The sequence below is a fragment of the Rissa tridactyla genome, chromosome 29 (assembly GCF_028500815.1).
Source record: "Rissa tridactyla isolate bRisTri1 chromosome 29, bRisTri1.patW.cur.20221130, whole genome shotgun sequence".
In the NCBI taxonomy this organism is placed as follows: domain Eukaryota; kingdom Metazoa; phylum Chordata; class Aves; order Charadriiformes; family Laridae; genus Rissa; species Rissa tridactyla.
Window position 1 is genome coordinate 315,684 of NC_071494.1, and position 25,993 is coordinate 341,676.

Consider the following 25,993-nt stretch of genomic DNA (forward strand, 5'->3'; position numbering starts at 1 on the left):
CGGCCGCGCATGCGGGGGGGGGGGAGGCGGGGCGCATGAGGGAACACGCATGCGTCGTAGGGGCGGAGGAGCCGGCGCGTGGCGGCGCCGTTGGGCGCGAAGGCAGCTCGTCGATGATTGGCTGAGAGGGGCGAGGGCGGGAAAGCGGGGGGGCCCCGCCCATTCGCTGAGGGGAGCGGCGCCATGGCGGAGCCGAGGCTTGCAGGTCTGACCCACGGTGGGCCCACAGCCCGGCCCCACGGCCCTCGGCCCGACCCACAACCCTGCCCCACAGGCCAGCCCCATAGCCTGACCCTTCAGCCCTTGGTACGGCCTATAACCTTGCCCCACAGCCCAACCCCACGGCCCTCAGCACGGCCCATAACCCTGCCCCACAGCCTGGCCCCATGGCCCCTCAGCACAGTCCATAACCCTGCCCCACAGCCCAACCCCATGGCCCTCAGCACGGCCCATAACCCTGCCCCACAGCCCATAGCCCTGCCCCACAGCCCAGCCCCATAGCCTGCCCCCTCAGCCCTCGGTATGGCCTATAACCCTGCCCCATAACCGTCCCCCACAGCCCTCGGCATGGCCCCATAGCTCAGCCCCACAGCCTAGCCTCAGACCCCTTGGCTGCCCAACAGCTTGCCCCCACAGCTTTGCCCCAGAGCCGTCAGCCTGTCCTGGGGCCTTTGGCATGGCCTGTAACCCTGCCCCATAGCTCAGCCCCATAGCTCTGCTCCATAGCCTTGTCTCACAACCCTCAGCCCATCCCTTAGCCTGGCCCCATGGCCCTGCCTGAGAGCTCTCAGGCCACCCCACAGCCCAGCCCCACAGCCCTTGGCCTGCCCCATAGCTTGACCCCACAGCCTGGTATGAGAGCCCTCAGCCCCCCCGGTAGCCCTGCCCCACATCCTGGCCCCAGGGTCCTTGGCTTGCCCCATAGCAGCCCCACAGCCCAGCCCTGACCCACAGCACCCCCATAGCCCTGAGCCCCATAGTCTATATCCAGCCCCATAGCCCCCAGCCAGGCCCCATAGCCTGCCCCATAGCCCCTCCCAGCAATGAGGGGTACCCCACACCCCCATCCCCACCACTCCGCCCCACAGGACCCCTCAGCAGTGAGCACCCCTAGATGGGGGAGTGGGAAGGGAGGCATCAGGGACGTGTGGGGCAACCCCACAGCGTGTGAGCATCAGGGAGCCTGTGATGGGGGGGGGAATCCCCGTGCTTCCCCCCCCGGCCCCATAGTGGGACAGATCCTCAGCACCACAGCAGCCCCACGGTCCCCCCAGCCCCACAGTGGGACAAACCCCAACCCCGCAGCAACCCCATGGCCCCCCCAGCCCCAGAGTGGGACAGACTCCCAGCCCCACATCAGCCCCATGCCCCCCCCCCAGCCCCACAGACACCCCCCAGTCCCACAGCCTCCCCAGCCCCACATCAGCCCCCTGGTCTCCCGCCGCCCCCTGGCCCTTTGTTCCCTCCAGCCACACGCAGCGCGGTGACACAGCCCCACACATGCTATGGGTCCCAACCTCGCCATGGGGGGGGTGGGTGAGGCTGGGACCCCCATGTTTGTCCCCCCCCCGTGCCCCCCCTTGCCGCTGGCGGAGGGGTACACTGAGGGCGGGGGGGCCGTGCTGAGGCCGGGGGAGCTGGAACTACTTTGGCACCGTCAGGCGGCAGGAGCAGCCGGCGGCGCATTGTGTGGGCGCGGGTGGGCTCGGGTGGGCGCCAGGACCCCCCCAAACCCCCCCGCCCAATTCCTCCCCCCTCTTTACCCCTCCCCCAACTTTACTCCCCATTTCAGGGGGGGGGTCCTTCTTTTTGAGGAGGGAGCCCCGGCCACCCACCACAGCAACACCGCGTCCCCCTCCCCAAAATTCCCACGCCCCCCCCCCCCCCCTCCCCCGGCCCAGAATAACCAAGGTTGGGCTAAAGTTTGGCATGGGGCAGTGGAGCTGAGCCCCCCCCCCAATCTATCCTTGTGGGGTTCCCCTGGGGGTTTGCGGGGGGTCACACTGAGCCCGCCCCCCCCTCCCCAGGCAATGCCGTCGGTGATGGAGAAGCCCTCGGGGATCCTGTCCCGCAGCCGGGCGAAGTCGGTGGCCGCCGGCGGTGGCCCCCCCGCCTCCGAGGACGAGGGCAGCGAGGACGAGCACGCCCACGGTGAGTGTCCCCCCCCGCCCCAAAAACACGCGTGTGCCCCCCCCGACCCCCAAAACACTTTTGCGTCTCCCTCCAGCCCCACAAAACACGCCTGTGTCCCCCCCCCAACACACCACATGCCTGTGTCGGGGCGCCACGCTCCCCCCACGAGTTGCGGGGGGGGGGCTGCGCTCACGTCACCCCCCCCCTCCGTGGGTCTTTTTGGGGGGGACACAAACGGGGACATGGTGGAGGGGGGGAACAAAGCCCCGTCCCCATTGTCCCCGGCTGCCCGCGTGTGTGCCGGCCGCCGGCTTTGTTCACCGGCAGGGAGGGGGGCACAGCCGCTGACCCCCACACCTCACGCACCCCCGGGGGGGCGGCAGGGACCCCCTCTGTTAACCCCCATCTCCCCAATTAACCCCCATGTCCCCCCTTTTTCCCTCTCCGCCCCCCCAGACAGCATGATCCGGGTGGGGGCTGACTACCAGGCGGTGATCCCCGACTGCAAACCAGGTAGGGAGGATTTTGGGGGGACCTGGGGGGGCCCTAGGGGGCGTCACCCCCCCTTTGACCTCCCTCCCCCCCTCAGAGAGCCCCGCCCGCTACAGCAACAAGGAGCTGAAGGGGATGCTGGTCTGGGCCCCCAACCACTGTGTCTCCGATGCCAAATGTGAGCCCCCCCCCAAATCCTATCGGGGCATCCCTTGGCAGGGGTGGGGGCGGTGGGTGGCTGCAGGGTGTCCCCCCCCCTCCCCGACACCCCCTTTATCCCCCAACCCCCCCCTTTGTTCCCCCCAACATCCCCTTTACACCTCCTAATCCCCACTTTACCCCCCATAACCTGCCCTTTACCCACCCCCTTTGCCCCCCCAACACCCTCTTTAACCACCCCGTACCCCCCAACTTCCCCCTTTACCCCCTCTTTATGGCCCCAACCCCTCTTTGCCACCCCAACACCCTCTTTTCCCCCCCCACCTCTTTATCCCCCCCAGTCCCCCCTTTACCCCCCTTAACTGCCCCTTTACTCCTCCTTAACCCCCCAAGCTCCCCCTTTACTCCCCCCTTTACCCACCAATCCCCTCCTTTACCCCCCCTTTACTCCCCCTTAACAACCCACCCCCCCCTTAACCCCCTCTTTACCCTTCTAATCCCCACTTTATCCCCCTGAACTCTCCCTTTACCCCCCCTTAACCCTCCAACCCGCTCTTAACCCCTCCTTTACCCCCTCAGTGGACAAATACATCGCCATGGCCAAGGACAAGCATGGCTACAACATTGAGCAGGTACCATCACCCCCCCTAAAAGAGCGCGGGGTCCCCCCTGGGTGCCACCCAAGCACCTCCTGACCCCCCCCCGCTGTGTCCTGTGTCCCTTTGCGTCCCCCCCCCAGGCTCTGGGGATGCTGCTGTGGCACAAGCACGATGTGGAGAAGTCCTTGGCCGACCTGGCCAACTTCACACCCTTCCCGGACGAGTGGACAGTGGAGGACAAGGTCCTTTTCGAACAGGCCTTCAGCTTCCACGGCAAGAGCTTCGCCCGCATCCAGCAGATGGTGAGAGACACCCCCCCACCCCCCCAAAAATGCCCCCCAAACCCCCTCCGGGGGAGGGCACCGGGGCTCAGCTCCCCCCACCGTGGCTGATTCACCCCCCGCCTTGTCTGGTGGCTCCCCGTCACCCTGAGCTGGGGGTCGTCGGCCCCACAAGACCCCCAGGGTGTCCCCTGGGGTGCTCAGGGGGCGGGGGCAGAGCGCCTTGGGACCCCCCCGGAGGCCGGGAGGTGGTAGGTGCCACCCAACATCCCCATCAGCAGGTGGTACGTGCCACCCCCTCACCGCCCCCACTCCATAGGGGATGGTACATGCCACCCCCTGCCACCCCCCCCCCCACCGAGATGGCGTGTGCCACCCCTGACACACACCCATAGGGGGTGGTACGTGCCACCCCTGACACCCCCCCCATAGGGGATGGTACATGCCACCCCGACACCCCCCCCCATAGAGGGTGGTACGTGCCACCCCTGTCCCTGCCCCCAGCGGTGCCACCTGCTGGGGGGGGGCGGCAGGTGCCACGTCCGCCCCCATGTTTCGTGGGTTCCCCCCCCAAGCTCCCCCCAGTTTCTAGGGGTTCCCCCCCATATTTAGGGCGTTCCCTCCCTATCTCCCCCTCCATTTTTTAGGGGGCTCCCCCCCGCTTCGCCCCCCCATTTATAGCCCCCCTCGTTTTTTAAGCCTCCACCTCCCACCCCATCCTTAAGACCAACCCCCTCCAAACTCCCCCTGCGCACCCCCAAAATCCCCCCTGTGCCCCCCCAACTCCCCCATGTGCCCCCCAACCCCCCCAAATTCACTCTGTGCCCCCCCAAACTCCCCCTGTGCCCCCCTAAACCCCCGAAAATTCACTCTGAGCTCCCCCAACCCCCCCCAAAGTCCCCACAACCTCCCCAAACTCCTCCTGTGCCCCTCAACCCCCCCAAATTCACTCTGTGCCCCCCAAACCCCAAAAACTCCCCCTGCGCCCCCCCAAAAACTCCTCCTGTGCCCCTCCAAACTCCCAAATCTCACCCTGTGTCCCCCTCAAAATCCTCCTGAGACCCCCCCCCTCAAACCCCCCAAAACTCCCCCTGCGCCCTCCAAACCCCCCCTGTGCCCCCCCAACCCCCCCAATCTCACCCCCTGCCCGCCCCAGCTCCCCGACAAGCTCATCCCCAGCCTGGTGAAATATTACTACTCCTGGAAGAAAACCCGGAGCCGGACCAGCCTCATGGATCGCCAGGCGCGGCGCCTGCTGGGCCGCAAGGACCGCGACGACAGGTAACACCCCCCCCCACAAAAAACCAAACACACCCCTGAAACCAGCCCCCCCGCCCCCAAAAACCCTCTTTTCCCCCCGTTCCCATAGCAACGACGAGACGGACGAGCAGCGCCCCGTCACCGAGGGGGAGACGGAAACAATGGACCCCAAAAAAGAGGTTTGGGGGGGGTGTGTGGGAGGGGGCTGGGGTCACCGCGCTCACAAAATGCCCCCCCCAACCCCCCCCGGGCCCCCCAAAACACTCCTTGGTCCCCCCCAAATCTCACCCTGTACCCCCCAACCTCCCTAAAATGCTCATGGTGCCCCCCCAAACTCCCCCTGGGCCCCCCAAAACTCCCCCCGTGACTGATGAAACTCCCCCCAAACTGCCCAGCTCCCCCCAAATTCACCTTGTGCCCCCAAAATCTCACCCCATGCCCCCCCCAACTCCCCCAAAATTCACCCTGTGCCCTCCCAAACTCCCCGTGCCCCCTCCAAAATCTCCCCCTGTGCCCCAAACCCCCTCTGTGCCCTTTCCCCCCCAAGAAGTGAGCATGGTGACCCCAGCCCCCTCCCCTCCCCCCCAATTTATTAAATTTCAGCCTTTTTACCCCAAAACGGCGCAATACCGGCACCACCCCCCTGCGCGGCACCGCCGCCGCCCCCCCCGCGGGATGCACCTCAGCCGGGAGGACGTGGCGGGGGTCACCGCCAACCCCGACCTGGGGGCGCTGGCCCTGCGGCAGCTGGATTGTCAGCTCGTCTCCCTCAAGCGCCAGGTAAAATGTGCCCCCCCGGAATCTATGGGGTGCCCCCTAATTTTGGGGGGGGGGATGTGTGTGACCCCCTAGGTCAGGGGGTGAGCCCTAAGTCGGGGGGGTGAACCCCCAAATCTTGATTGTCAGCTTGTTTCCCTCAAATCCTGTGTTAAAAACCTTCCCTCTCCAAAAATCTGTGAGGTGCCCCCCAAGTTGTAGGGGTGCCCCCGAGGTTGGGGGGGCCTGACCCCTAAGTTGAAAGTCAAGCCCTAAGTTGGGGGATGAACCCCCAAACCTTGATGGTCATCTCGTTTCCCTCAATCGCCAGATAAAAACCTTCCCTCTTCACAGTCTGTGGGGTGCCCCCCCCTTAGGTTGTGGGGTGCCCCCCAAGTTGTGGGGTGCCCGCTAAATTGTGGGGTGCCCCCTGGGCCTCTTGCCCCCGCAGGTGCAGCGGATCAAGCAGATCAACAGCGGCCTGAAGCAGGCGCTGGAGGGCGGCGTGGAGGGGCTGCGGCCACCGGAGGTGGGGCTTGGGGGGGCCCCCACGGTGTCCCCACGGTGTCCCCACACACCCCACAGTGTCTTGCCCTGCCCCACGGTGTCCCCATGCGCCCCACGGTGTCCCCACGGTGTCCTGCCCTGCCCCATGGTGTCCCACACTCACGCCGTGTCCCTGCGTGCCCGACGGTGTCTCTGCGTGACCCATAGTGTCCCAGTGTGCCCCACGACGTGCCCATCGTGTCCCTGTGGTGCCCCACGGTGTCACATCGTTCCCCCCTGGCACCCCACAGTGCCCCACAGCACCCCACAGCACCCCATATTGCCTGACGCCCCCCCCCCCCCGTTTCCCCCCAGGGCAACAGCAAATTCAGCTCCCGCTGGACAACGGACGAGCAGCTCCTGGCAGTGCAGGGTGAGCCCCCACTAATTAACCTCGTTACCTCACTATGCTCATTACCCTGTTACCTCCATTACCCGTTCCTCTCGTTACCCCCGTTCCCTTGGTGCCCTGTCCCCTCATTCCCCTGCTGTCCTTGTTACCCCCATTACCCTCACTACACCTTTACCCTCGTTACCCCTTTGCCCTCGTTCCCTGTCCCACCATTGCCCCGTCCCCTCGTTCCCCATTTATCTCGTTAGCCCCATTCCTCTCGTTAGCCCTTTACCCTCATTACCCCATTGCCCTCGTTACTCCTTTATTCTCGTTACCCCATTCCCTTGTTCCCTGTCCCCGTGTTCCCCTCATTTCCCTGTTCCCCTCATTACCCCCGTTCCCCTCATTCCCCCGTCCCGGTGCTGCGCTGGCGGTGGCTGATGCAGGCTCTGGCCGCCAGCCCTGCGCCGCTACGGCCGGGATTTCCCCGCGGTGGCCGGGGTGCTGGGGAACAAGACGGTGGCGCAGGTCAGGAGCTTCGTGCTGGGCGCCCGGCGCCGCCTGGGCCTGGAGCGGCTCCTGCGGGAGAGGGACCCCCCCGGCGCCCCCCCCGGCCCCGGGCAGCAGCAGGAGGTGAGTGGGGAGGGGGGCGGCGGGGACTGGGACCAGCGCCTGCCCCAGGGCGAGGGCTGGGCCCGGCTCCGCTCCTCAGGCAGGGAATGGGGCCGGTCCCAGTGCAAGGACTGGTCCCAGTCCCAGCCCCAGCCCAAAGACTGGTCCCAGTTCTGTCCCCGGTCCCAGTCCTGAGCCAGGAACTGGTTCCAGTCCTGATGGGAGGACTGGTCCCAGCCCTACTCCTGGTCCCAGTCCCAAATTGGGCACTGGTCCCAGTCCCAATGCAAGGTCTGGTCCCAGTTCGATCCCCCAGTCCCAGTTCCATCCCCCAGTCCCAGTCCTGGTTCAGGGATTGGTCCCAGTTCTGTCCCCAGTCCTAGGCCAGGAACTGGTCCCAGTCCCAGCCCTATTCCCAGTCCCATCCCCAGTTCAATCCCCAGTCCTGAGCCAGGCACTGGTCCCAGCCCTGGTGGGGGGACTGGTCCCAGGCCCCACCGTGGTCCCGGTTCTGGTCCCTGTCCCAGTCAGGGAACTGGTCCCAGACCGTGTCCCAGTCCCGCCCCTGGCCCCGCCCTACGGTCACAGCCCCGCCTATCAGCCATGGCCGTGCCCCTGGCCACGCCCCCTCATTCCTGGCCGCGCCTATCAGCCGTGACCTAGGCCCTGCCCCCTCCGCGTTGACCACGCCCCCTCAGCCCTGGCCCCACCCCCAGCGCCTCTCTCCCCGCAGGTGCAGCTCAGCGGCGTCTCCCGTCCGGCCCCGCCTCCCGCCTCCCCGGCCCCGCCCCCTGCGCCGGCCCCGCCCCCTCCGCCCTCCCCCTCGCGCCCGCCGCAGCCCCCGCCCCTTTTACGCCCGGCCCCGCCCAACGCCCCGGTGCTGCCGCGGCCGCCGCCGCCGCTCCAGCAGGGCCGGGCCCCGCCCCCACTCATCCGCCCCGGCCCCGCCCCCGCCGCCCGGCCACGCCCCCCCGCCGCCGGCCACGCCCCGCCCCGCTGAGCGAGGGGAGCCGCCCCCCCGCCGCAGCGCCCCCTGCTGGGCCGGGGGACACGCGGACCCCGGCGGGGGGTGGACGGGGGGGGGCAGCCCCGTTTGTCAATAAAGGTATTTTACTAGAGAGGCTGCGCGTGCTGGGGGCACCGGGGGGGGTCACTGGGAGGACTGGTCTGTGCTGGGAGCACTGGTCCGGAGTGGGAGCCCGGAGGGGGGCGTGGTTACTGGGAGGACTGGTCCGTACTGGGAGCACTGCTCGGAGGCCGTGGATCTTTCTGGAAAGTTTTTAATCTAGAACCTGGAAAATCCCCCGCGCGCCGGGGGCGGGGCCGGCGGCGTTGCCCCTCCCCCCCCGCGGGTACCCCCATCGCCCCTCCCCCCCCCCGCCCGGGGGTGACGGTGCGGGGGGGGTGGGAGGGGCTGGGGACCCCCCCGAGGTATGTAAAGGGCAGGTTCGCCCCCTGCCTCCCCCCCCCGGGGGGCCCCAGGCGTCCAGTGACCCCGGGGGCGGGGCTACAGCAGGTCAAAGGGGGCGGCACCATCCCCCCCCCCGGGGTGTGGGGGGGCGGCCCCTCCCCCCGGCAGCAGCAGGACCCCTCCCCCCCCCCGGGGACCTTCCTGAGTGGGGGGGGGAGGGGCAGGACACCCGGGGCGAGGGGGGTGGGGCTGTGACGTCAGAATGTCCCCAAAGCTCCTAAGGCCACCCGGGGAGGGGGGGGGGGGGGGGCGCGTGGGGTGGGACACAACTGTGACATCAGGATGTCCCCAAGGCCCCTAAGGCCACGGCGGGGTGTCCCCGTAAGGCTCCGGGCCATCCCCCTCTGTGTGCCCCCCCCCACTGTCCCCAGCTTGTCCCATCCCCACCCCACCCCCCCTCCCCATAAGGCTCGGGAATGTCCCCAGCGGCCACCGGAGATGTCCCTGTGAGGCCCTGGGGACACCCAGGATGTCCCCACAGGTCCCCAAGGCCATCGAGGACGTCACCAGATGTCCCTGGGCCACCAAGGATGGCCCCAGGGGGGGCCTGGTCCATCCAGGATGTCCCCACGTCCATGGAGGACGTCCCCCACAGGTTCCTGGGCCATCCAGGATGTCCCCCACGTCCTCATGAGGCCCCGGGGCACCCAGGACATCCCCATGTCCATAGAGGATGTCCCCACAGGTCTTTGGGCCACCCAGGATGTCCTCGTGTGGATCTGGGCCACCCAGGCTGGCCCCATGTCTCCAAGTCCATCGCTGATGTCCCCCAGAAGGTCCCAGGTCCATTCAGGACAGCCCGAGGTCCCAGCTCCATGCAGGATGTCCCCAGAGGGTGCCAGCTCCAGCCAGGATGTCCCCAGAAGGTCCCAGGTCCATCCCGAGGTCCCAGGTCCATCGAGGACATCCTGATGGCCCAGCTCCATCCAGAACATCCCCAGAAGGTGCCAGGTCCATCCGGGACATCCCGAGGTCCTGGGTCCATCCTGAGGTCCCCGCTCCATTGAGGACAGTGTGAGGTCCCAGGTCCCCTGAGGACGTCCCCAGAGGGTCCCAGCTCGGTGGAGGACACGCCGAGGTCCCAGCTCCACCTGGAACGTCCCCGCAGCTCCTCGGGCCGCCGGGCCTCCTCCCCTCCCCATCCCCATCCATCCAGAGCATCGTCCCCCGCCTCGGGCGAGCGTGCGCGTGTCCCCGGGGGGGCGGCGGCGCCACCACGTGTCCCCTCTCAGAGCTTGAGCTCGTTGGCCACCTTGGAGGCGATGTTCTTGAAGGCCATGGAGGTGCCGGCGATGCGTTTGAAGCGGACGCCGTTGAGGGACAGACGGGGGAGTTTGCAAACCTCCATCTCCCACTGGACGAAGGAGTCGTGGCCGGGGGCCCCGTGGGCGCAGAGGAGCACGAACCGCTCCTGGGGTTCGCAACGGCAGCTGTTGGCGTCCAGAACCTTCCGGATCTCGCGCAGCATCTCCCCGGGTTCCAGGGAACTCGTCGTCTTCATGCTCCAGGTGAAACGCAGGGACCGGGGTTTGGCTTCTCGGCCACCGCCGCCGCCCTCCCGCGGGTCCTTCTCCGGACCTACCGCCGGTCTAAAAGGAAGGGACGAGGGGACAGCGGGGTCACCATGGGGGTGGCATCAGAAATGTGGTGGGTCTGGGTGGCATGGGGATGGCACCAGGAGAAACACGGAGGTCCTGGGTGGCACGGGGACCTCATGGAGGTCCTGAGTGTCACAGGAGTCCCAAGGATGTCACCAGGACCAGCATGGAGGTCCTGTCACAGGGACCTCATGGATGTCACCAGGACCAGCATGGAGGTCCTGAGCGTCACAGGAGTCCCAGGGATGTCACAGGGACCTCATGGATGTCACCAGGACCAGCATGGAGGTCCTGAGCGTCACAGGAGTCCCAGGGATGTCACCAGGACTGGCATGGAGGGCCTGGGTGTCCCAAGGATGCCACCAGCATGGAGGTCCTGGGTGTCACAGAGACCCCATGGACGTCACCGTGAGCAGCACAGTGAGGCCTGGGTGTCATGGGGACCTCACGGTTGTCACCAGGATTAGCGTTGTGGGCCTGGGTGTGACAGGGTCCCACGGATGTCACCAGGGCCAGCACGGTGGGCAGGGGGATGTCACCAGGACCAGCACAGAGGTCCTGGGTGTCCCAAGGACCTCATGGATGTCACAAGGACCAACACGGAGGTACTGGGTGTGACAAGGGTCCCATGGATGTCACCAGCAGCAGTGTGGTGGGCCTGGGCATCACTGGGAGCCCATGGGTGTCACCAGCATGGAGGTCCTGGGGGTGACGGGGTCCCAGGGATGTCACCAGTACCAGCACGGTGGGCCCGGTTGTCACAGGGACCCCACGGATGTCACCAGGACCAGCATGGAGGTCCTGGGTGTCATGAGGCTCCCACAGGTGTCACGAAGACCCCGGGGGTGCTGTGGGCGTCATGAGGATCCTGGGGAGCCCACGGACGTTGAGGGTGTCACAGGGACCCCACGGGCGTTCCCAGGGACACTGGGGGTGCCAGGGGGGGCCAAGGCAGTGGTCCTGGGGAGCCCCTGGGGGTGTCACAGGGAGCCCACGGGTGTCACTCACCTCAGCGTCTCCACCCGGTCCTTGCTCTCGGGCTCGTGCGGGTTCCTCGAGAAACAAGAAGGGGCAGAGATCAGTGAGGGGGGGCGCGGCGGGGGTGGGGGGGGCAGCCCCTCCCCCTCCTGCCACGGGACCCAGGTGTCCGGGAAGGGGGGGGGGGACACAGACAGCACAGGGAGGGGGACAGACACACACACACACACCGGGGACACACACGCAGACGGACGGACAGACAGCCGCAGCCGAGCGGGGAGGGGGCCATGCGGGGCCGTGCAGCGCCGACGTCGGGGGGGGCGGGGGGGGGGGGGGGTAGGTTTTGCTGGGGTTGGGAGGTTTGGGGGTGGGGGGACGGGACCTGCTCTCCCCGGGTTGGGGGTTGGGGGGGGGACACATGCAGGGGACAGGGACCCAGGCGTCCGGCGCGGCCCTACCTTCTGGCAAACCTGAAAGACAGATTTCTACAAAGACAAACAGAAGAGAAGGGCGACGTTGGGGGGGAGGGGAGGGGGCCGGGATAGAGCCACCCCCCTCCCCCCCACCCCTAGGGGACCCCAGGTGTCCCCTCCCCCTCCCCAGCCCCCCCCCTCCCACCCCCCAAAGCGGGGATGGGGTCAGCCAGAAGACCCAGGTGTCTGGGGCAAAGCAGTACCCCCACCCCGACACCCCCCCCCGGCTCTGCGGCACCACACAGAGTTGGGGGGGGGGGGGGGAACGACACAGGGACAGGAGGGGACGTCCCCGAGGGGATGGCAGGGGACCTGGGGGACAGGAGGAGCCCTGAGGGGACACAGGGTGACAGGAGGCGACGTGGGAGACCAGGAGGGACAGAGGGGAGCTCCAGGGGGGACAAAGAGGGGACACGGAGGAGCACAGGGGACATAAAGGAGCCTGGAGGGACAAGGGGACACACCGAGGAGCCCCCAGGGGACAAGAAGGGACATGGAAGGGATATGGAAGAGCCCCAGAGGGACAAAGAAGAGTCCTGGGATGCTGAGAGGGGACATGGAGGAGCCCCAGGGGGACAAGGGGACACACAGAGGAGCCCCGAGGGGACAAAGGGACACACAGAGGGGACACGGAGGAGCCCTGGGGGACAAGGTGACACACAGAGGGACAAAGAAGAGCCTTGGGATGCTGAGAGGGGACATGGAGGAGCCCTGGGGGGTCAAGGGGACACAGAGGAGCCCCGGAAGGACAAGGGGACACACAGAGGGGACATGAAGGGGACACAGAGGAGCCCCGGATGGACAAGGGGACACACAGAGGGGACACGGAGGAGCCCCGGGGATACACAGGGGCAGCCCAGGGGCCACACACCGAGGAACGACACACAGGGGGACAGCGCGGTGACGGTCCCCTCCTCACCTCCGGACGAACTTGGAGGTGAACTTGCTGAAGAGGCTGGCGGAGGGGCCGCGGCGGCCCTGGCTGGCGCCGGAGGGGGAGGCGGGGGGCAGGCCGGGGGGCAGCGCGTAGGGCAGGGGGGCCTGGTCCCGCGCCTGCCGCAGCTGCCCCGCGTGGAAGGTGCTGCGGCTGGAGACCCCCCGCGGGAAGCTGGGCCGCTCCCCGGGGCCCTGGCTGACGTTGTGGGCCGAGGGCGACGCCGCCGGCACCCGGCTGGGCACCCCGCTGCGGGGACAGAGGGGGACAGGGGTCAGGGTAACTCACGGTGGCCCAGACACCCCCGGCACCCCCCCTGCTGCACCCTGGGGACACGCCGGTGGTAACTCACGGCACCCCGGGGACCTGCTGGCACCCGCAGCACCCCAGGGACCCACTGGTGTCCCACTGGCACCCCACAGCACCCTGGGGACCAGCTGGTGTCCCACTGGCACCCCAGGGCACCCCACAGCACCCTGGGGACCCACCAGCAGCTCTTCACACCCCAGGGACCCGCTGGCACCCCACAGCACCCCGGGGCCCTGGCTGATGTTGGAGGCCGAGGGGACGCTGCCAGCACCCGTCTGGGCACCCCGCTGCGGGGACAAAGCGGGGGACGAGGGTCAGGGTGCAGGGGGTGGCACCCACGGCATCCCCCAGCGCACCCTGGGGACACGCTGGTAGTAACTCGTGGCACCCAGGGGACCTGCTGGCACCCACGGCCCCTGGGACACTCTGGGAACACGCTGGTGGCAACTCATGGCACCTTGGGGACCTGCCAGCACCCTGCTATGACCTGGGGACCCACTGGCACCCCACAGCACCACGGGGACCCACCAGCATCCTGCCACATCTCAGGGACTTGCTGGACACCCAACAGCACCCTGGGGACCTGCCACCACCCCACAGCACCCAGAATCCCCCCCCCGCCTCCGCTCTGGGGGACGTCCCGGGGACAGGGGACACTCCGAATATTCCCTGGTCCCTGGGGACAAGGTGGGGTGCCAGGCAGGGGGACACCAGCACCCCGAGTCACCCCCAACCCCCAGGGACATGCTGGGGTGCTGCAGCAGGGGGAGGGAGAGGCACATGGGGACCCCCCCCAAAACCCTCCCGGGGGTCCCCCCAGGACATGGGCCCCGCGCCAGGATTTGGAGGGGGGGGGGGCCTTGCCTGGGCCGGGGGGCCTCGCAGTTGGCATCGGCGGGGGTGGTGGCGGCGGGTTTCGGGTGCTGCCGGGACCGCGGGGGGGCCCCGGGGGCCGGGGGGGCGGCGGGTGAGGGTCGGCAGCTAGGAGAGAAAAGCGGGGGGGCGCGGGGGGCATTAAGGGGGGGGGGCACCATGGGGGGGATTTGGGGGGTGCGGGTCGGGGGGGTCCCCTACCTGTCCTTGCCGTTCTGCAGGGAGCTCTGGCCCAGGCTGGCCCGGTCCAGCAGCGGGGAGTTACGGCTCCGCGTGGTGCCAGTGGAGAGGACGCTGTTCTGTGGGGGGCACGACACAGGGGTGTGCTAAGGCGGGGGGGGGGGCAGGCATCCAGGAACCCCATGGGCACCCCCAAAAGGAGGGGCCAGGTGTCTGGGGACCCTCTGTCAGGGTCCCATGGGAACCAGGGCACCCTGGAGGTTGGGATCCCCCCCCCCCACCAGCTCCCACCCTAAAGGGACCCAGGCATCCAGGACACCCATCCCCGCACCCCCAGGGGACCCAGGCGTCTGGGCCCCCCCTTCTCCCACCCCCCAGGGGACCCAGGCATCCGGGACCCCCTTCTCCCACCCCCCCTGCACCCCCGGAGGACCTTGCCCCCCCTGGCCCCTCCAAACCAGGGGACCCAGGTGTCCGAGCTGCCCTGCTCCCACCCCCCAGGGGACCCAGGCATGGGTGCCCCCCACCCAGAGGGCCCAGGCATGGGTGCCCCCCCACCCCGTGCTGACCGTGGAGGGCGAGGGGGTGCCCTTGGATCGCTCCAGGCCGGGCAGGGGGCTGGGGGGCACCTTGGCGGTGCTGCCTGCCCGCCGCCCCCCCCTCTTCCTCCCCGCCTCCTCCTCGCTTGTTCTCGGCGTTGGCTGCCTGCGTCTTCTTGGAGTAGGAGGCCGAGGTGGGGATGGAGAGGCCAGCTGGGGGGGGGGGGTGGGATGGGGGGGTGTCAGGGGGGGGTCCCAAGGGGACCCAGGTGGCTCCCAGGTATATGGGAGGCCCCACTTCATCCCCCCACCCCATGGGAACCCAGGACTCCCGCTCCCAAGGGACCCAGGTATCCCGCCCCCCCGGCTCCCACCCCCAAGGGACCCAGGCGACTGGGTGCCCCCAGGCCCCCACCCATGGACCCATGCGTCCAGCTCCCCACCAAGCCCCCCACGCGCAGACCCAGGCATCCGGGGCCCCCCTGCTCCCGCCCCAGAGGGACCCAGCTATGCGTGTGTTCCCCCCCCAGGGACCCGGGTGTCTGGGGACTCACTTTTGACCCCCACCCATAGACCCAGGCATCCAACCCCCATCCCGGGACCCATATGCCCCACCTTGGCCCCCACCCAGGGACCCAGGCAACCAGGTCCCCCCCAGTCCCCCACGGACCCAGGCGTCTGGGCTCCCCTGCCACTGTCACCCCCCCTCTCCCCTCGATGGACCCAGGTGTTGGGGGGGGGGGGCTCACCCTGGTCGCTGACGCGGCGTTTGGGGTTGGCGGAGACGCTGCGCTGGACCTTGTGCGCCGGGGAGGGGCCCGAGCTGTTGGCCAGGTCGGGGGCCGCCCGCGGCTTCAGCGCCAGGCTCTCCTCCAGCTGGGGACACGGAGGGGACGTGTGGGGAACACGTTGGTGTGGGGCACAAGGGGACACGGGGGGGACACACACCACGCAGACATGGGGACAGGGACCCACAGGGCAGGGTTGTGGATGGGACGTGCGGGGACAGGGACGCGCTGGCACGGGGCACAGCTGGGGACAGGGACGTGCCAGCACGGGGCACAGCTGGGGACAGGGACGCGCTGTCACAGGGATGCGGTAGCATGAGGCACAGCTGGGGCGGGGGGGACGTGATGGCACGGGGACGCGCTGGCACGGGCTCAGGGTATGGCTGGGGAGGACGGCGTCCCCCGTGTCCCTCCCTGTGCTCCCCCCAGTGGCCCACCCCGTCCATACGCCCCTTCGTTGTCCCCATTGTCCCCTCATCTCCTCCCTGTGTTCCCTGTCATACCCATATCCCTGTTCCTCATGTCCCCTTGTCCCCTCATCCCCCTCCACGTTCTCCGTCATACCCACGTGCTCTGTGACCCCTGTGTCCCCTCATACCCTCCATGCTCCATCACACCTGTCCCCTTGTCCCCAAGCCCTCCATGACCCTCACATAACCTCTCACTGTCCCTATGTCCCCTCGTATCTCCATGGTCCATCACGTATCCGTGCCTCCTTACATCCCCATGCCACCTCGCTGTCCCCATGTCCCATGTCATACATGTCCCCATGACCCTCTCCATGTCCTCTCATTGTCCCCACGTCCCCTGTCATATCCACGTCCCCCATGCTAATGTCCCCTTGTTCCCTCATATTCTCCATACCTTCACATCACCATGTCCCCGTGACCCTCTCAATGTGCCCTCATTGTCCCCATGTCCCTGCATATTGTCCACGTTCCCTGTCATACCTATGTCCTTCCTCGTGTCCCCTTGTTGTTCCCATGTCGCTGCATATTGTCCATCACATGTCCATGTCTCCTGGAGTCCCCACGTCACCTTATTGTCCCCATGACTCCCTCATGGTCCCCTCACCCCCTCCATACTCCCTGTCCCACCTGTGTCCTCACATCTCCCCTCCCCTGCGTCACCTCACCTCTCCCCATTCTCCACACGTCCCCTGCACTCCCCTACACCCCTGTGTCGTCCCCAGCGTCCCTCAGTGTCACCCCATGTCCCCTGACGTCCCCGCACCTCTGAGCTCTTGTGGTCCAGCAGCAGGTAGGTCGCCATCACCTCGTTGTACTTCTGCCCCACCAGCGACTCCTGGATCTCCTCCCGCGTGTACCCCATGGACACCATCAGCTCTGGGGAAGGTGGCGGGGGGACAGGCCTCAGCAGGGGACCCCAGGCATCCGGGGGGCCCCCACCCCCCAAGAAAGGGGACCCAGGTGTCTGGGGAAGGGGGGGGTGGTCCTACCTGTCCTCCGAGGGTCCTTGTAGTCTGGCACAGGCTCCATGTAGGGCTTCAGCTCGTCATCCTCGTGGCCCACGTTCATCCAGCGGTCCTTCATGATTTGCTGGGGGGGACACACACAACAACAACATCAAAGTGGGCCTTGGGGGGTGTCTGGGGACTTCCTGGGGTCACCTCTGGGGTCCTGGGGGGGAGGGCAGGAGGCTCCAGATGACCCTGGTGCTGTGCAGGGGGCGAGACTGGGGGACTCAGGGCATGGCCAGGGGTGACTGCGGGGGGTCCCAGGGTGCCCAGGACCACGTTGGGGGTTCCAGGACCACACCGGGGGTGACCAGAAGGTTCTGGGGTGCTCTTGGGGGTGCCCAGGACCATGCTGCGGGGGTCTGGGTACCCCTAGGATCATGCAGGGCGTGCCCAGGGGCTCCTGGGGGGTCCCATGACCACACTGTGGGGTCCTGAGGGATCCCCAAGACCATGCTGGGAGTGCTCAGGGGGACCCAGGACCACACTGGGGGTGTCAAGGTGCCTGGAACCACGCTGGGCGTCCCAGGGGTGCCGAGGACTACATTGGGGGTTCCTGGGGGCACCCAGGAGCACACTGGGGGTGCTCACAGGGTCTTGGGGGGCTCCCAGGACCACGCCAGGGGTGCTCAAGGGGTGCCCAAGGCACCCAGGACAATACTGGGGGTCCCTAGGTGGTCCCACGTGTGTCCAGGACCATTTTGGGGGTTCCCAAGACCATGCTGGTGGTGCCCAGGGGTCTTGAGAGTGCTCAATACCGTGCTGGGGGTGCCCGGGGGCTCTTGGGGCACCCAGGACTACGCTGGAGGTCTTAGGGTGCTCTTGGGGTTGTCTAGGACCACGTTGAGGAGTCCTAGAGAATCCTATGGGCGGCCAGGATCACACTGAAGGTGCTCAGGACCACACTTGGGTGCCCAAGACCCCGCTGGTGGTACTCAAGGGGTGCCTGAGGTGCCCAGGACGATATTGGGGGTCCCTGTGTGGTCCCATGGGTGTCCAGGATCATGCTGGGGATGCCCAGGACCACACCTGAGCGTCCCAGGGGTGCCCAGAACCATGCTGGGGGTGCCCAGGACCACACCAGGGGGGCTCAAGGGGTGCCTGAGGTGCCCAACACATTATTGGGGGTCCCTGTGTGGTCCCATGGGTGTCCAGGATCCCTCAGGGGGGTGCTGCTGTGGGTCTTCCGCGCCGCCCCCATCCTCCCTCACCTCCAAGGTGCCCCTTTTGGTAGGATTAAGGATGAGAAACTTCTTCAGCAGGTTCTCGCAGTCGGTGGACATGTAGAAGGGGATCCGGTACTTGCCCCGCAGCACCCGCTCCCGCAACTCCTGAGGCGAGACACCCCCAGTCAGGACACCGCAACCCCTTCAGGGCCACCCCAGCCCCCCCAAAATGAGGCATTACCTTAAGATTTTGCCCATCGAAGGGCAAGGAACCGCTGACCAGGGTGTAGAGGATGACGCCCAAACTCCAGACGTCGACTTCGGGGCCGTCGTATTTCTTCCCCTGGAAGAGTTCGGGGGCAGCGTAGGGGGGGGACCCACAAAACGTGTCCAGTTTGTTCCCGAAGGTGAATTCGTTGCTGAAGCCAAAATCGGCGATTTTGATGTTCATGTCGGCGTCCAGCAGTAGGTTTTCCGCCTGTCCCAGGGGAGGGAGAGCGCCCCGAGGGGGTTTAGGGGTGTCTGGGTGCTCTGCTGGGGGGATTGGGGGTATGTGGGTGCAGCCAGAGGGGGGGGTCTGGAGGTATCTGGTGCTGTCCTGGGGGGTCCCAGGGGTGTCCAGGTGCCACCCTGGGGGTCCTTGCACTCTCCCACGGGGTTCAGGGGTATCTGGATGCTGCCCTGGTGGTCCTGGCACCTCCCAGGAGGATCAGGGACACCCACCTTCTGCTCTGGGGGTCCCAGGGTGCTGCCCCAGGGGCCCTTGGACCCTCCCAGAGGATTCAGGGGTGTCTGGGTGCTACCCCAGGGGTCCTTACACCTTTCCATGAGGTCCCAGGGGCGCCTGGGTGCTGCCCTGGGGGGTCCCAGGGATATCCAGTTGCTGCCCCGGGGTCAAGAGGGTGGCGGGGGAAGACCCGGGGAGCCCCCTGGGGTGCTGGCAGGGGTCCCGGGGGATGTCAGCGGGTGCAAGGCGGGGGCTCCTCACCTTCAAGTCCCTGTGGACAATGAACTTCTGGTGGCAGTACTGCACGGCCGACACTATCTGCAGGAGAGGGGGGTGTCAGGGGGGTGCCCCACTCCGGGGTAGGGAGGGGCACAGGGCCATCCCCCCAGCCCCCTGGGGACACAGGGAAGTGTCACACAGGGCATGTCACACCAGCGTCCCCCCGACCTGTCGAAACTTCGCCCGGGCCTCCTTCTCCTTCATGCGCCCGTGGGCCACCAGGTAGTCGAAAACCTCACCTAGGGGGCAAGAAAATACAGAAGGCAGGGGTGAGAGGCAGCCCTGCCCGCTCCCTGCCTGCTGTGTCCCCCCCCCCCGCCTGCTGCTCACCCCCGCTGGCGTACTCCATGACAAGATAAAGCGTCTTCTCTGTCTCGATCACCTCGAAGAGCTTCACTGCAAAGGGGGCAAAGTGGGGCTGGAGGTGGGGAGCAGGGTGGGGGCCACCCTCTAGGACCCCCCCCGAGGTGGGGGACGCCCCCCCCCCCCGCCAAGGGGTGGGAAAAAGGGGCACAGGAGTCACAGCATGCAGCCTGGGGGCATGCCAGGGGGCTCACCTATGTTGGGGTGGTTCAAGACCTTCATTATTCGCACTTCCCGGAAGAGCTGTGAGGAAACGGGGGGGAGCGTGAGATGCCACAGACCCCCGTGTGTCCCCCACAAAAGCAGCTGCTACACCCCACGCCCCACCCCGCCCCGGGAGACCCCAACCCGCCCTCACCTTCTGCAGGCTGGAGGAGTTGAGCTGCGTCTTGTCAATGATTTTCACGGCAACCTGGATGGGGGGGGCGGAGAGGGGCGGAGAGGGGGATCAGGGAATGTCCCCAGGACTGTCCCCACACTGCAGTGGCACTTGCAGGGAGAGGGACAGGGGGACAGACTGTCCCCACCCCGTGGTGGCATTCACAGGGTGATGGAAAAGGGGATGGGACCATCCCCAGGACTGTCCCCACAACACAGTGTCACCTGCAGGGTGAGGGGCTGTCCATCCCCCAGGCTGTCCCCACAGCGTGGTGGCACTCGTGAGGTGAGGAACAGGGGGATAGGACTGTCCCTAGAGCTGTCCCCACACCGCAATGGCACTCATGAGGTGAGGGGCAGGGGGACGGGGCTGTGCCTGCACCATGGTGGCATTCGCAGGGTGAAGGGCAAGGGGAAGGGACGATCCCCAGGGCTGTCCCCGTGCTGTGGTGGCACTCATTAGGCGAGGACCAGGAACCTGTCCCTGCACCGTGGTGGCACTCTCAGTGACAGTCCCGGGGCAAGGACCAGGAGCTCAGGTCCATCCCCATGCCACAGTGGCACTCACAGGGTGAGAACCAGGAGTGTGTCCCCACACTGTGGTGGCACTCGTGGGGGTACCAGGAGCCCGTCCCCAGATTATGGGAATGAGGACCAAGAGCCTGTCCACACCATGGCACTCACTGATGAGGAGCGGGACCCAGAGCTGTCCCCACGCTGGGGTGGCACTCACCAGATGAGGACCACGAGCCCATCCCCATGGTGGCACCCACAGGGTGAGGACCACAAGCCCGTTCCCACGGTCGCACCCCCAGGGTGAGGACCTGGAACCTGTCCCCACGCCATGGTGGCACTCATGGGACAACAACTGGGAGCTCAGAACTGCCCCCGCACCATGGTGGCACCCACCAGACGAGGGCCACGAGCCAATCCCCACGGTGGCACCCACAGGCTGAGGACTTGGAACCTGTCCCCACACTGCGGTGGCACCCACAGGACAAGGACCATCCCCGTGCCACGGTGGCAGCCACAGGGCAACAACCAGGACCCAGAGCTGTCCCCACACCGTGGTGGCACCCACAGGGCAAGGACCTGGAACCTGCCCCCACACGGTGGTGGCACCCACAGGACGAGGACGATCCCCGCGCCGCGGTGGCACTCACCTCCTTGCCGGTCAGGACGTGCCGGGCCAGCTTGACCTTGGCGAAGTTGCCCTTGCCGATGGTTTTCAGCAGGCGGTAGTTGCCGATGTGGGGCTGCTCGTCAGCGGAGGTGGCCGAATTCCGGCCCCGCAGCATGTTGGCCTTCCCGCCGCCCTTCCCCTCCGCAGGACCCGGCTGCAGGGACACGAAGGGGACAATCGGCTCAATGTCCCCCTATCCTGACCTGTCGCCCCCCCCAGGAATTCCCAGGGGGGGTCTGAAGGCTCTCGGCAAAGCCAGGAGCAAAGTCCGGGAGCGCCGTTGCCGTACGGCGCTGTGCCGCGCCCCGGGCAGGCCAGGAGCCGCCCCCGATACCTGACGCAAGCGCCGTGGTTTCGGGCTGGGCTGGGAGGGGACACGCACACACACAGGGCCAGCACAGTGTCACCCCCTCCCTGGGAGGGGACGGGGACATGTTTGTCCCCTCCCCAATCCCCTCCCAGAAATAGGGTGCCCAAATGTTGTGATTTTACCCCAAAACAGGCAACCCGGATGCCTGGGTTCACCCCACAGCCAAAACAGGGAAGGCCCTGGCGTGCCCCTCAAAATGCCACCAACCTCAAACCCCCCCATACTGCACCCCAAAAGCCCACACACACACACCCAGGGTCATCCCAGCTTTTGGGACACTTTAGGGGTGCTCCCTTATGGGGAGCGACATGCCCGCGCCGGGCGGTGTCACCCCCCCCCGCTGCGCTGTCACCGCTCCGGTGACACCGGAGATAACGGGCGCGCGTGAGCAGGCGGCGGAGCCGAGCCAAACCCCCCGCCCCACACCCTCGGGGATTCGGAGCCACCACAGCCCCCACCAAAGTCCCAGTGGGGTTTCATGGGGGTCACGCTCTTGGGGTGCCCCTCCCCGTGGGAAGGAAACCACCACCGGAAGCGAGGTTGGGGGGGGGATGGGGGGGGGAAGAGTTTTCGGTGTTGCTCAGCCGACGATGGCGCAACCGGGTGCGAGGCACCAAGCCCCCAGATTCTGGGGAAAAAGCAGTGGTTTTGGGGACCTGGGGAGGAAGGGGATATGGGGGGGGGGGGGCCGGATCCACCCCCTCCCCCAAAATCCGGTGCTTTGCCGGGAGGATGATGGGGAAAAGTGAAGAAAAAAAGGGGTTTTTTTCTGCCAAAAAACTGCCGTGGCAACGGGGCGGGGAACGTGCTTCACCATCTGGCCATGCTGCCGGGGAATTAATTCGGGGTTTTGAGGCGTGCAGCGGCACCGACACCGGATCACTCCCCCCACCACCACCAAAAAACAAATGTGGGGGACCACGGCGATGCCGGCAAGCGTCCAGCGTGCCTGGCATTTCTCCGGCACCTCTTATCGGCGAGGCCGGAGTGGCCGGCAAACCTCCCCCGGCGCTGGCGGCTCCCCTCCAACACCACCCCCCGCCCCCCCCCCCGCAAAGGTCGTGCCAGGAGAGCGGTGGCAGCTGTGCTGGGCCCCGGTGAGGCTTGCCGAAAGCACTGCCGGCTCCGGGCTCTGCCAGTGCCGAAATGTCGGAAGATCGTCACCGTCCCCCTCACCGGGACCTCACAGGGATGTGGGTGGCCGCCTCAGCGCTCCCGGTTTTGGCACAGCAGTGAAGGACTCGGCCCTCGGCATCCCCCCGCGGCTACAAAGAGCGGTGCCGGGCTTGAAGCTCGTTAACCAAACTCTCACTAATTAAACAGGCCCCTGAGCTCAGCTCTAAACCTCCTCCCTTGGCTGCCAAAACCCCTCGTGCCTCAGTTTCCCCCACCCCGAACCCAGCATGGCAGCGGGGACTCACGCTCAGCGACCCCAAACCAGCTCAAGCTCGTGGCGGTGGGTGCCGGCGACACCGATGGCTGGCTCGGTGCGGGGTGGTGCCGGCGGCCGGCGGAAGCTCTCGCCGAGAGTTGAACTCCCCAAGGAGCGCCGGGAACGCCAGACTGGCTCGACCGGTTGGGGCTGACACCAGCTCAGCTGTGCCGCGAGAGCTTGGGGGGGGGGGGAAGTTTGCAGCCTCGAGCTTCAGTTTTGGGGAACACCTGAAGCACCAGGGGTACAAAAACAGGGCAGAAAAGGGAAAAATCAAGACACAGTGGGGTAGGAGGGTCCTGCATCGCTCGCCAGCTGCCGTGAGAGCCAAACCGCTGGGAATCGCCACCAGAATGGCAGCGGGGATGATGTCACCGGGTCTGGGGGGGTGATGTCACTAGGTCCGGGGGGTGATGTCACTAGGTCAGGTCTAAAGATCCTGGCGCGAAGAGGCCGTGGCGGTGCCGATGCCACCATCAGCCAACCGTGTCACGGTCACAGAACCGGCAGCAAGCGGCTACGGCGTAACTGGTAACGGTGTAACCGGTAACCGGGGCCATGCCGGGCCTACCTGTGGCGGGCGGGTGATGTGTGTGCCCCCCCCCCAGCCCCGCCTCGGCAGCCGACAGGAGATGGTGAAACAGCTTTGGTGCGGCGGCGCTGAAATGTCAGCCAAATTTAGTTATTTTTGAGAATTTTTTTTTTTTTATATATGTATATATAAAACCATGCCAGCTCGGGCTCCACGTGATGGTGAAACTGGGGGGGAAGGGGGAAGAAAAAGGCACCCCGATTTCGGATGTCAGTTTAGCGGGAGACGCAGCAGCCCCCCCAACTCTCTGCCGCCCCCTCCCCAAATCCTCCCAGCCAGGAATAATTTTTCTCTGGTGTTACATAACAGTGGAAAAATAGAGGAAAACGACCCAAAATGAGGAGGGGGTGCCCGACGCCACGGTGACGGCCGGAGAGCAGGTGGCATCCCCTTGTCCTCGGTGTTGGGGACACAGAGATGAAGCCACTTGTGGCCCTCCCACCCCAGGCCGCATCCCACTGGGGTCCCTCCCCATCACTTGGGGGTCCCTCCATTGCAGAAAGTGGGAAGTCCCCTAAAATACCAGCCAAAGTGGGGCTGCCACGCAGCTGGGGAAGCCGAGGTACCCCCAGGGCCCCCCCAAAAGGGATGAGCCATAAGTAGGGTCCCCTGTCAGCACAAGATGCATGGAGCTGGGGGGGACCTCAAGAGCCCCCCCAAACCTACACCCCAAAATGGGGGATCCCCCTTCCAGATGCCCCCCAGAGGGGTCTGGGCCTCATCTTCCCCCCCAAGCAGACACAAAGGGTGAACCCCCAACCTCGCCATATCTTGGGGGGAGGCTGGCCCCCATCACAGAAGTGGGCACCCCCATAATTTGGGGAGGATACACACCTCACAGTCCCATTCCCCCCCCCCAACAAACCCCCATGGAGGGCGCCCAGCCCGTGGTAGCGATGCCGCCCCCACAACCCCCCCTCCCCGTAGGGTGGGGGGGCCTCAGCAGGGAAGGGGGTGGGCTCACGCCCCCACACCCAGTCCGCGCAGCCACTGAGATGGGGGGGGACGACGACACGACAACGACACCCCAAACCTCGCACCCCCCAGCAGATACCAGACCCCCGAGGAGCCAATGTGGGGGGGTGACACCCCCCTACCTGCCTCCCCTCCTTTGGGGTGCAAGCCCTGACCCCCTTCACCCCAACCTTTGGGGTGGGAGAACCCTGGTGCCTCTCAGGAACCCCCTAAAGTGGAACCCCAGACCCCTCTGGGGGGGTTCCAGCCCAGGAGCCCCCCTCCCCACACCAGGTCCCATGGAGGAGCTGGATCCAGCCCCTGAGGGGGGAGCCTGGCTCAGGTCTCCCCACCCCACATGGGGGTCTGGGCCATGGGAGGCCTCGGGATACTTCGGGTGGGGGATCTGTGAGAGGAGTTGGGCCCCCCCGGACCCCCTTGCAGAAGGGTTGGGGGGCACAGGACCCCCTTAGACCCTCTTTTTTCCCCTCATGGAGGGGCCCAGGACCCCCTCAGATCCCCCTTTCCCTTCAAAAAACAGCCCCCGATCCCTTCAGACCCCCCCATTTGTCCTCAAAAACGACCCCAGGCCCCCTTTTCTTCTTGTGCAGGGGCCCAGGCCCCCCTCAGAGTCCCCCTTTCCCCTCACAAAAAGGCTCAGGATCCCCTCAGACTCACTTCTAATCCTTGCAGATCCCCTTTTCCCCCCCTCACAAAAGAGTCCAGGGCCCCTCAGGCACCCTTTTTACCTCACAAAATTCCCCAGGTCCCCCCTCAGACCCTTTTCCCCCCTCACAAACCATCCCCAGAGCCCCTTTTCCCCTCGCAGACCGACCCCAGATCCCCTCAGACCCCCCTTTCCCCTCACAAAAAGGGCCCCCGTCCCCCTCAGATGCCCCTTTTCCCCTCGGAAACCGACCCCAGACCGCCTCAACCTCCTTTTCCCCTCACAAACCGACCCTAGAACCCCCTTTTCCCCTCGCAAACCGACCCCCGTCCCCCTCAGACCACCCTTTTCCCCTCACAAACCGGCCCCAAACCCTCTTTTCCCCCTCAGAAAACGGCCCCAGACCCCCTCACGGAGGGGCCGGACACCCCTCAGACACCACCCCCCCCCTTCCCCTCACAGAGACCCTCCCCGTCGCCGGCCCTACCTGTTCCGCGTCTCTCTCGTTAAGGGTAGGCAGAGGGCTGCGACCGCTGCTCGACATGGCGGCCCCCCCCCCACCGCCGCCGACTATCGCGATAGGGGGAAGCCGCGGTGTGCGGGGAGGGGGGAGGTGGGGGAGAGGGAACCCCGGGCCGCGCTCAGGGAGCGGGGGGAGGCCAGGCCAGCGGCATGGGGGAGGCTGGGGAGGGGGGGGGACGGGAGAGGAGAAGGGGGGGAGCGGGGCGGCGAGTCCGCCGGGCCCGGCCGCCGCCGCCTCACACTCGCGCCTCCTCAGCACCCAGCGGCTCCCAACATGGCCGCCACCGCCGGCCCTCGGCCATTTCCGCCGCCGCGCCGGAAACACCCGACCACGCCTCCCGCTCCGCTTCGGCTCTTTCCGGATGGGTTCGTCTCGGAGCTTTCGGGTGGTTCCGGAATCACCCGACGCCGCTCGGCGGCGGAAAGACCCGAAGCCGCTTTCGGCCGTTTCCGCCGCCGCCCCGAGCGGATACGGAAAGACCCGAACACCCTTCGGCCGCCATCGGACCTTTCCGATCCCTGGCGGAAACACCCGAGCGTAGCCGAACGCCCCCTCCCCATCCTTGCG

At 66.9% G+C, this 25,993-nt stretch overlaps 2 protein-coding genes across 2 annotated transcripts; one reads left to right on the plus strand and one right to left on the minus strand.

The window, feature by feature from the left end:
* Window positions 1-123: 123 nt before the first annotated feature.
* Window positions 124-7,367, plus strand: RCOR2 (REST corepressor 2). The gene is made up of 13 exons (XM_054183948.1): window positions 124-205; window positions 2,028-2,151; window positions 2,590-2,646; window positions 2,723-2,803; window positions 3,364-3,416; window positions 3,524-3,685; window positions 4,821-4,945; window positions 5,034-5,114; window positions 5,479-5,704; window positions 6,132-6,209; window positions 6,542-6,599; window positions 7,021-7,161; window positions 7,273-7,367. Exons 2-13 carry the CDS (start codon window positions 2,031-2,033, stop codon window positions 7,365-7,367), a joined length of 1,278 nt encoding a protein of 425 aa, XP_054039923.1. The 5' UTR covers window positions 124-205; window positions 2,028-2,030.
* Window positions 7,368-9,023: 1,656 nt separating this feature from the next.
* MARK2 (microtubule affinity regulating kinase 2) lies at window positions 9,024-25,993 on the minus strand. Its single transcript, XM_054183969.1, is given in 20 exon segments — window positions 9,024-10,232; window positions 11,250-11,294; window positions 11,678-11,704; window positions 12,612-12,875; window positions 13,800-13,916; window positions 14,010-14,107; window positions 14,558-14,669; window positions 14,671-14,740; window positions 15,277-15,403; window positions 16,549-16,661; window positions 16,775-16,874; window positions 18,004-18,123; window positions 18,200-18,436; window positions 18,947-19,003; window positions 19,133-19,203; window positions 19,295-19,360; window positions 19,522-19,570; window positions 19,686-19,739; window positions 20,869-21,042; window positions 25,391-25,993. Coding segments are annotated over 20 exon segments (2,319 nt in total). The 5' UTR covers window positions 25,448-25,993; the 3' UTR covers window positions 9,024-9,871.

Coding starts and splice junctions, on each gene's coding strand:
- RCOR2 (XM_054183948.1), top strand. CDS start 2,031: ATGCCGTCGGTGATGGAGAAGCCCTCGGGGATCCTGTCCCGCAGCCGG. Junction 3,417..3,523: donor ATGGCTACAACATTGAGCAG/GTACCATCACCC, acceptor TCCCCCCCCCAG/GCTCTGGGGATGCTGCTGTG. Junction 4,946..5,033: donor CGCAAGGACCGCGACGACAG/GTAACACCCCCC, acceptor CCGTTCCCATAG/CAACGACGAGACGGACGAGC.